This window comes from Microtus pennsylvanicus, chromosome 20, assembly GCF_037038515.1.
Source record: "Microtus pennsylvanicus isolate mMicPen1 chromosome 20, mMicPen1.hap1, whole genome shotgun sequence".
NCBI classification, from domain to species: Eukaryota; Metazoa; Chordata; class Mammalia; order Rodentia; family Cricetidae; genus Microtus; species Microtus pennsylvanicus.
Window position 1 is genome coordinate 13531382 of NC_134598.1, and position 10964 is coordinate 13542345.

At 42.4% G+C, this 10964-nt stretch overlaps 1 protein-coding gene across 2 annotated transcripts in view; it reads left to right on the plus strand.

Moving 5' to 3' along the window:
• Positions 1-10964, plus strand: part of Lgr5 (leucine rich repeat containing G protein-coupled receptor 5) — a 135003-nt gene that overhangs the window by 113011 nt on the left and 11028 nt on the right. The window contains exons 9-13 of one of the 2 annotated variants that reach the window (XM_075954389.1): positions 3576-3647; positions 3812-3880; positions 4020-4091; positions 8987-9052; positions 10735-10806. In XM_075954389.1, the coding sequence (XP_075810504.1) occupies positions 3576-3647; positions 3812-3880; positions 4020-4091; positions 8987-9052; positions 10735-10806 (351 nt within the window). The remainder of the gene's footprint in view (positions 1-3575; positions 3648-3811; positions 3881-4019; positions 4092-8986; positions 9053-10734; positions 10807-10964) is intronic. The other variant, XM_075954390.1, reaches the window with a different exon arrangement.

Consider the following 10964-nt stretch of genomic DNA (forward strand, 5'->3'; position numbering starts at 1 on the left):
TAGAATGGGAATTACAAGGACTTCATGTATTATAAAAAAAAATATGACAAATTTATAATCGCAAAGTACCAATAATTGTGTTTCACACTTAATACAACATCAATAGAACATTTATTATGTATCAACATCAAGAAAATGAAAATGTGTAATTATTAGTTGGTTGTTTTTTGTTTGTTTTTTGTTGTTGTTTTAGATAATAGATACCTGTCCAGGTAGGCTTAGAGAATTATATTGACCTTAGTGATGGGTCTCAGATCTCTCCTAGAGAGGGTGACTAAAGGCAACCATTGAATCTGGCCCTAAGGCGTTCCTCCTGTGCTTACTTAAAGAGAGACTTTCTGAAACCGTGTGGCGTTTGTCACAACTGAGCTAGAGCCCCAATTAGCCTTGACAACTGGGGGTGGGGAGCAGCTAATACTCGTACAAACAAAACCATTCATCACCTCTGAAATGTCCTGGCAATATTTTGGCAAACCAAAGGCTTTGAATTCTATTGCCGGATAAACATCAGCCCTCATTAGAGATCATTTACATATTAAAAGATTAGTGAATTGCATTGGCTTTGAGACTCTTGCAGCCCTAGGACTGGTTCTTAATCGCTCTTTTGGCATGTTAATGCACTTGAGTGACAGCCCTGGCGGTCTTTGGAGACCTCTCCACTTTCCACGGTGCCGCCAACTTTCTCTTCACCCTCCTGCTTTCCTCACGCACGGGTTTCCCGGTTTCTGTCTCTCATCACCACCAGCCTTTCCAACACAGTAATCTCTACGTATGTTTTGCTCCAAGCCCCATTAGCTGATGACCCAACCCTCATTTCTACCTCTGCAATCTCCAATCCAGTACCCTCTTTTTACCTCCCCTTCCCCAGTTCCTCTGTTAGCCATTACTTCTCTTCTGTTAGTCACTTAGTCATTTACCAGTGCAGGTGAGGCAGGTCTCCCTGTCTCTCCATGGTGACGGGGACGGAAGCAGACATCCAGACTATCAATTTGGGTTGAATACAAACTCCTTACCTGGCATTCACAGTCTTCCACAGACAACTTCCTATTTCCCAAAAACTCTTCGCAACAATGCCATAACCCAGCTACCTAAGCACAAAGATTCCATCCCTGCACTACGATGATTGGAATTCTTTCATATGTATTTCTAATGACATTTCGTAGGGTTTTTTTTTTTTATTGAGAAAAGGAAAAAAAAGTTTCCCCCTCCTCCCAGCCTCCCATTTCCCTCCCCCTCCTCCCACCCTTCTTCCCCTCCCCCCACTCCTCTCCCCCTCCCTCTCCAGTCCATAGAGCAGTCAGGGTTCCCTGCCCCGTGGAAAGTCCAAGGTCCTCCCCTCTCCGTCCATGTCTAGGAAGGTGAACATCCAAACTGGCTAGGCTCCCACAAAGCCAGAACATGAAGTAGGATCAAAACCCCGTGCCATTGTCCTTGGCTTCTCATCAGCCCTTATTGTCTGCCATGTTCAGAGAGTCCGGTTTTATCCCATGCTTTTTCAGTCACAGTCCAGCTGGCCTTGGTGAGCTCCCAGTAGATCAGCTCCACTGTCTCAGTGGGTGGGTACACCCCTCATGGTCCCGACTTCTTTGCTCATGTTCTCCCTCCTACTGCTCCTCATTGGGACCTTGGGAGCTCAGTCCAGTGCTCCAGTGTGGGTCTATGTCTCTGTCTCCATCCATCACCAGATGAAGGTTCTATGGGGTTTTTTTTTACCCTTCCCCCCAATAAATGAGAGGACTGGACCCCAGAGAACCCCAGAGTCTTGTATTTGCAGATGGGATATTTCTGCCTTCACATGCAAGCACACACATTCATCCCTGCTCAGTGTATGTATATTTGCACACGTGTGTGAGTGTCATTATGTGCTGATAAGTATGTGATAGAGACAAGGAAGGTGTGCCGTGAGGAAAGCGCCATGTTAAGCCACGTGTTTCTGTTGTCACTTTTTAAATTCTTTCACTGATTTTTTTCAAAACAAAATCCATGAACATATGTAATGTATTTTGATCATCTTCAACCCAGATTTCCCCCGCCCCCATTGCGGTTCTTTTAATGATTGTCTAATCCTAAGGGAAAAGAGGGGCTAGGATCCCAAAGTAGGTAGGTGTGCTACGTCACTAGCTATGTGAGATGCTACACTGCCTTAGCGTTTGCGGTTGTTGCACAAGACTACGACCAAACTCATTGTTGTCTTAGCTTAAATGGAGGATCTGGCTGATAACAAGCTTTCCTGGGTATCTGAGCCTCCATTTCCTCACCTGAGCATGAAGAAAATAGTACCTCCACCCTAGATCCAAGTTGTGCAGATCAAATAGAAGGCCATGTGCTGCCTCTTGCCTTATGCCCACCGGATTCTAAGCTCCTCTAGCTGGGAATACTTTACCATTCCATTCCTCTTCAACCTCCAGCATTTAGAATAATTTCCAACGGCAGCTTCTCTAATGAGCAAGTCTTGAAATCTCTGCAATGTCTACTTCACAGTTTTTTAGCATAGTAGACACTGGTTAAGGATTTATTGTATTTACCTGAACTATCCGAATGCCTCAGCTAAGAAATACGTGTTGGCCACCATTAATAAAGCAGTTCAAATACATTCTGATTGCGTTAAAAAGTTTACAATACAAAATGTTCTTTAAGTTTTAATAATGTCTCACATTTTAGAGCCATGATGAATTCAAGAAATTTCTTTCATTAGATAAACTCCAGAGTATATAACTTCTTCTCAACAATGTAAAAAGTCCTTGGTAGATGTTATGGCTATTATATTCAAACAGCAGATAGAACCTTCCATAAACATAGATAAATGATAGATAGATAGATAGATAGATAGATAGATAGATAGATAGATAGATAGATAGATGGATGGATGGATGGATGGATGGATGGATGGATGGATGGATGGGTGGGTGGGTGGGTGGGTGGGTGGGTGGATGGATGGATGGATGGATGGATGGATGGATGGACGGACGGATAGATGATTGAGCTGTAACTTGAGTTATGCTTTGTTACTGAGTGAGTATTCAGTGATGCAGGCAAACAAAATCTGTAAGTACAGTTCATTCATACCAGCCCTGATGTCCAAACGTTATTGTTTCTTTTTGATTAATCTTGTATGTTAGCATACACAGGATGGGCATCTTCACACATTGTCGTTCTATTTTATTCTAAATCCTCCTCTACCCGCCCCCCCAAGTCTCTTCCCTTTAAATTGTATAGATTCCTTACCCCATATCTCCTAAAGCTAGTTAATGAGATGGTCCAGTGGGTTCAGCCTAACAACTTGAGTTTGATGTTGGGAATTCACACCCACAGCTTACCCTCTAACCCCCACGTAAGAACACACTCCCAGGGCTTGTCCTCCTACCCCCACGCAGACACTATAGCCATGCACATCAAATAAACAAAGAAACCAGTAACTATAACAACAATCTTAAAATGAGAGATGTTCACTTGAAACTGAGTGATAGGGATGTTAAGTAATTAGTAAAAGCAACCAATGCACTTAGAATATTTGTTGAAACATATTCTCTTGGCCATCGGCTTTATTATAACACATTGGTGTTTGGATTTTTCAGACATTTCTATGACAATCCCATCCAATTTGTTGGAATATCTGCTTTTCAACATTTACCTGAACTAAGAACACTGTAAGTGTCTATTTCTCTTAAATGTCGCCACCAGCCAACCTATAGTATTGCTGCAAAGACCAAATGAATGGTAGAGCTTAAGATACTTTGGGGAAAAGAAAATGATAGTCAAAATGACCCCTTTCTAGAACCGTCTCCAAATAACGCTCATGTATTTCTCCTAGGACTCTGAATGGTGCCTCGCAAATTACTGAATTCCCTGACTTAACCGGAACTGGCAACCTGGAGAGTCTGTGAGTATCTGAGCAGTCCCTAACTTCGCCCGGAACATGCATTCACTTTGGGACTGATCAACCTCAACATCCGTGAATCAAAACATGTCACTGCATGATGCAGGAACGAAAGAATTATGTCTGGCTTGTGTTTTAACAGGACTTTAACTGGAGCAAAGATCTCATCTCTTCCCCAGACCGTCTGTGATCAGTTACCTAATCTCCAAGTGCTGTGCGTATCAGTAAGGCAATAATGTTGTATAAACAGGCAACTTCCATTTAGGGGGAAAATGGCAGACGGTATCTCAACAGTCTTTGGAAATGGGAGTTCTTTGCTTGCAGGTCTCCAAGAGGTCATAGCTCCTCCTTTGCCTCCTTTGGGCCAGGCTCTCAGTCATAAGCCTGGTACCGTGATAGTGTATCTTTGTTTTCCAGTGCAGACAGCTGCCTGATAGAGTTGTAGTTGGCTTGCATTTCCCTTCAGAAAATGAATGTAAACACACCAAAAGAAAAAAAACCTGCATTTCCTCTTCTAAAGGGTTTTGTAGGGTAGAACAGAATAGCATAATGGATCAACAGTCCAATATTAATGTCAAAAATAAAATTATCAAACAGGCACTGACCCTGGTAGGAAGACTAAACATTCTTTGGTGCAGTTATGGATAGTGTGTTCTCATGTTCCATCCGGTAGTCAATCGGCTTGATGCTATTTCTGTTGACTCAGATCTCATCTTGCTTCTGCCTTTCCCATGTTTCATAAACATCAGTTTATAGAGATCTGAATGGCCCTGTGTTGGCATTCTGCTTTCGTGTTTCCGGTTACTCCATCCACTCAACTCTCTAGTATTCTCGAGCATCGTCGGGACTGTTATTAAAAAGGGCCTCACTCCTTTATAAAACTGTTCTCCTCTTGTGGAATGGACACCACCACAGTCAGCTGCCTGCCGTTTCAGCATAGGCTCCGCTTGGTAGCAGAACCATGTAGTAATAAGGAGCGGCGGCGGGGCTGCGTCCCCCAACACCCCAGCTGCCTGCCCGGCTAGCTTATGCCCCAAAATAATTACACAGACACTGTATTCTTTTAATCACTGCTTGGCCCTTAGCTCTAGCCCTTACTGGCTAATTCTGATATCCCAATCAACCCATCTCTAATAATCTGTGAGCACCGGTCTTACGGGGAAAGATTCAGCATGTCTGACCTGGCGGCTTGCTTCATTGTGTGCGTCTTCCCGGGAGCAGGGAGCATGACGTCTCTCTGAGGTGTCTGCTCCGGAGAAGAGAGCTGTGGAGTCTGACCTCACTTCCTCTTCCTCCCAGCGTTTTGTTCTGTTTACTCCTCCCACCTATCTCCTAACCAATGAGAGCCAAGCAGTTTCTTTTAATTTAACCAATGACCTTCCTCCATCAGAACCAGCATATAATGCCAATGCTGTGTAGTATGGGATTCTCTGCTGAATCCTCCCCAGGCTACCCTGTCCCAGAAGATGCCCAGTGACATGGTGTTTGCAGTAGAAGCACACAGGATATTCTGTCACTCACACGTGTCTGAAGGAGGGCACACAAAGCAAGCCTCGTCCTTATACCCACGTTTCCCTATAAAGTGTAGCTACAGACAAAGAAATTGGGCATCAGGGACATATTTATTAAAGTCTCCCTGCAAGAAACCATCACAATTTTTTGTTTACTTTTATCTTATATGAGCATATTCACATGAATAAGTGTTGGCAGACTAATGTCCCTGCACATGTATGTTGGGGTCAGAAGACAACCTCAGGTATTGGTCCTCACCAAGAGCAGCAGGTATTCTTAACCACTAAATCATCTCTCCGGTCCTGTATTTCCATTTCTTAATGAAACGAGTAGAGGGAACACGAAAATGTCTATTGTCTTCTGCTTACTGATTTTCATGGCTAACATGGATCAATACCGTGAGAGGGATTTCGTAGACTGTAGGGAGTGAGTAGGGGAGCCAGGGTTTAAATCAGGTCCATCTTTTCTGTGCTACATGGGAAACAGACAGTCAACAGCGGGTCCAGAACTATGTAGATGAATGAAAGCCACTTGGAAATCCAGTTAGGAGCAAGGGCTCCAGAGCACGGTTTCCTGGTTCAATTCCAAGTTCCCAAGAAAGTAGTACATTATCTCCAGCAAGTTCTTTTTCCTTCTGGGGTTCAGTTTCCCAGTCTATAAAACAAGTGAACCACTTCCTTCAGACAGTAATCCTAAGGATTAAATGACTACAGATCAAGCCCGTAGAACAGATGTGGTATGTGCTTGCTTGGTCAGTGTTAACTCTTCCATACTTTTTTATATGTCATTATTCTTTCTGAAAAATATTGTTTCTTGGGCTGGAGAGATGGCTCAGAGGTTAAGAGCACCGGCTGCTCTTCCAGAGGTCCTGAGTTCAATTCCCAGCAACCACATGGTGGCTCACAGCCATCTGTACTGAGATCTGGCGCCCTCCTCTGGCATGCAGGCATACATCGAGGCAGAATGTTGTATACATAATAAATAAATAAATCTTTAAAAAAATATATTGTTTCTTTGGGGTGTGTGGCGTTTGCATGTATACATGTGTGTATACACACATGAACATGCATAGAGATGCCAGAGGTCATCAGGTGTTTCCCTTAGTCATTCCCCATCTTATATTTTTAATTTTTTTATATTTATGTATTTGTGTAGGCATGTGTGCACACACATGTGTGCCACCGAGTATGTATAGATAAAGATGAAAGGATCATTTGTGACAGGCAAGTCTCTCTAATGTGCATTCAGAGGACAACTACCTTTCCCCACTGAGACACCTTGCCAACCCTGCCATCTTAGTTTATTGAGACAAGGTCTCCTCACTAAAGGAGACTCATTGGCTAGCAAAGCCCAGGAATTCTCCTGCCTTGCTTCTGTGTCACAGTCACATTAAGGAACCATCTTTCTAGCCCCTAGATAGGCCTTTTTAAGCCAGCCATGGTAGCACATGCCTATAGCCCCAGTGTTAAGGAAAGACATTTAAAAAGACCACCATTTGGAGGCAAATTGGGGCTGGAGAGAAGTTCCAAAGCAGTCTAGCCTGTGTAATAAGTTTGTCTCAAGCAAGTAAACAAGCAGAAAAGACACTATTCCTTCTTGTTGGGACTTGAATTATGTGTACATACATAAATGTATTAATTATAGTATCTTGCCATTTTCAATGATCCACCCCTAATATTCATTTGTTCTTCATGACATTCCTGAAAAATAGATAAGGCAGGTAACTTTTAAGAAGAAAACCAAAAAGAAAAAAAATCAGTCAGTGCTCAGGCCACCGTATTAACCAAGAGAAACTCATTAAGTTTAGTACTAGAACCCAAGACCTTGATCTCTACTATGGGGTCTTTTGGAAGCATTGGTGTGAGAGCTATCATCCTGGCTTTTGTTCAATTAGCATATGAGATTTCATTGTGAATGTTTATTGCCACTACCTTACTTCATAGAAATAGCCTAGTCCACTACTTAGGCTAAATGTGTGTTCTCCACTTACTAGCTGATAATCTTATGTAAGCCATTCCTTTCTGTATGAGGACACCCACAGTGTCACTGTTATAAGGTGTCAGGATAAAGTTTAAGTAAAGCTATAAACACGGTACCTCTGCATATGAGATGCTTGGTCCACAGCAACCCTGAAATCCTTAAGTTAAAGGTGGATGAAATGCAATACTATACCCTTGTGTAGAAGGTTTTATATACTCCCTACTCAAATATATGTGAGAATGAGAAGTAGCTGGAGGATGCTGATGCTTCAACCTGTAATCCCAGTGCCCAGGGAGGCTGAGGAAGGAAGAACCCAAGTTCAACAACTGCCTAGGCTGCACAATATAAACATAAGAAATGACAGGTGCTGGGTGGTGGTGGAGCAAGCCTTTAATCCCAGCACTCAGGAAGCAGAGGCAGGCAGATTTTTATGAGTTCGAGGCCAGCCTGGTATACAAGAGCTAGTTCCAGGACAGACTCCAAAGCTTCAGAGAAACTCTGTCTTACAGAAAAAAAAAAAAAATGACAGGCTCCCTGAGCAGCTTGGAGAAATGAATGGATCAAATCATTATCATCTTTTATAATAATAGATATGACCGTTTTCATACAGTCACTACTTTTCAAAATTACGTGGCATATTGATAAACAGGCAGATTTTGCATAAATCAATATGTTTTTCAGTTGTTCACGTTAGTGCGTTTATTTCTTGTTTGTTTAGTGGGAAGGGTGTTTAGCCCTTGCGCTCACAGACAGCTTCATTTGAATCATTTATATGCCATAATGGAACTCTTCCTATCTAAAACCCATTCATTCAAGAAATGAAGGATAAATTGGTCAATTATAAGGATAGAATAATTGAAAAGCCTCTTAGAGAATACTACCGGTTTTTTTCCCCAGTTGTTTTGATGGCTTTAAGAATTAGAATCAAGCATGAAAATGGTTAGTTGATTAGTTGATAACTTTTAAAACATGAGACAAGGTTTTGGTTTTTTTTTTTTTACCTTTATGTTACTCTATCTACCAGTTTTCTTTCTTTCTTTTTTTTTAAAAAAACTTTCTGCAAATTACCATGGCTTGTTTTAGATTAGTTATATTATAGTATAAATATGTCCAGATGTTTTTGTTATTCTGTAATTTGTTGAGTTTTGGCTGAAACCTCTCTTAGATTTCCCCCCTCGTGGTGATTGATTTCAAAGTTAGTGCTATGTTTTGAATGGTTTGGTTTGGTTTTTAAGTTGATTAGGAAAGAACCAGCAATGACTTGCGTTAGCTGTAGAGAAAGAGCAGCTTCCAGAGACGGGTACAGTTATTTAATTTAATCTGTACTCATTTCAGTAAGATAAGAGCTGGAACACTGCAGCTCGTCCCTAACAAAATAAATAAATTCATTAAGTAAATTATTTAAATCAATTAAAGAAGTATACCAGTTACATTTCAGTAAATATTTGAACCTTTTGCCTAATCCAATAATGCTTGTGTCTACCTGCCGCATGTCAGGGCTATGGAATTATCCAGAGTCTGCCTTTGAGGGGCATATCGTCTTGAGGGGAAAGGAGAGGAAGATGTGCTTCCTTAAGACTGATGCGTAACAGATTTTTCTCTTTCTCACCTTTTCAGAGATTTGTCTTACAACCTGCTTGAAGACTTACCCAGTTTGTCCGGCTGCCAAAAACTTCAGAAAATGTACGTCTCTGAAAGTCTCTAAGTCACTCAACAAAAATCAAAAGCCCAAACTCGCATTTTTCAGGGTCATGGGTTACTCTACCCTGTGACTCGCTGGCAGGATGTTGGCATTTCTCCTTCTTCCGCACACGCAGTGGGAGGGCAGAGAGTACCCAAAGAGGAGGGAAATAGTGCTTTGCGCATCCAAGAATGTGGTATGGACAAAGGGGTCGCTAGATATCTGCTTTTCTCCTTGGTTTTTACCAGCTCAAGTGTAATGGGGAAATGAGTGAGTCAGCCTGAGAAGGTTTCCTTTTTTGTGCAGACAAGGTCTCACGTAGCCCAGGCTGGCTTTGATTGCCTCCTGTGCCTTCCTATCTCTGCCTCCCAGGGCTGGGATTACAGGTGTGTGCGTGCGGGCTAAGTTCTCTTCGACAAAACTCATCCTTCTAATGAGCGGTGCTACTTTTGAATACGGCAGGACTTGGGTCTGTTTCATGACGATACGTTTGTCACTTGAGGTGCCGTGGACACTTCTTATGCCCTTTGGAGTTCCTCTTTTAAAACTACTTCCTTCACAAAACATTAGCCACATTGCTTTTGTGGCCACACTTCCGTTTATCAACCACCCTCATTTCATACTTAGTCTTCCTCTCTCAGCTTTTAGGTGATGAGGGAAGAAAACATACATCCCTTTTCTAACATGTAAAGCTTTGAGGGGCTGGAGAGATGACTCCTCGTAAGAGCACCTAGTACTCTTTCAGAGAAGCAGAGTTTGGTCTCCAGCACCCACACTGGGCAGCTCTCAACCACTTATGACTCCAGCCCGAGGAGTCAGCAACACTCAGATGCACATACCCATAAACAGATACATAATTAAAAATAAATCTGACACTTCTGAAGACCTTTATTGAACACAACAAGGGCTCCGGGAGAGAAAGTGTCCTGAAAAGTTTCTTTGTATTGTTGGTTTTGGGTTTCATCTGGTTTGGTGTGTGTGTGAGTGGGGGGGGGGGGGACGACGACAGACAGACAGACACACACACAGACACACACACACAGAGAAGCAGAGGAGAGAGGACAGGTGTACACATACAAGACCACACATTTAGAAATCAACAGCCAACTTTGTGCAGTGAGTTTTCTCCTTCCACCTTTCCTTGTATCCTGGGGGTTGGGGGACTCAGGCAAAATTCAATAGGCTTGTATGGCAAGCACTTTTACAGACAAAATCTTCCCAACAGCCCTGTTGTTTTGTCTTTTGAGAAAGGGTCACGCGTACCCCAGGCTGGCTTCATAGCCAAGGATGACCTTGAATTTACGATCTTCCTTTTTCCACTTCCTGGGGGCTAGAATTGCAGGCACACACTATCACACTTAGTTTGTGCAGTGCTGGAAACAGAATCCGGGCCTTCATGCGTGCTAAACGATGACGGTGTACTTGGATATTGCTTTATACTCTCTTGAGGGAACCAGCTTCCTGACTGAGAATCAATACTTATTTGAATGTAAAAAAAATTGCAGTGTTATTTAGTAAACAAAAAAAAATGGTGTTGTGACTGAGAGATAGACACACCTCCTATGAGACGGACACACTTTTCTCCTCCTTTGATTAAAGGCACACTATCCTAGGGTAAAGAGTTCTCTGAAGTTTATTGGAAACATTAACGCTGATGTCGGTCTTTGGAACGCTCTCTTTTCAGTGATCTGCGGCATAACGAAATCTATGAAGTTAAAGGTGGCACTTTTGAGCAGCTGTTTAACCTTCGATCTCTGTGAGTACCACCTCCCATACCCCACAGCGCTGAGGAGTTTTTTCTGTTGAACCTTCATGATTTTTATTTCACTCTGTGCTCTTACTGTTAGGTCACTGTAGATTTATTTTCTATTTTTTTTAAAAAATACAAATACTTTGCTTCTCATAATTTCCAGG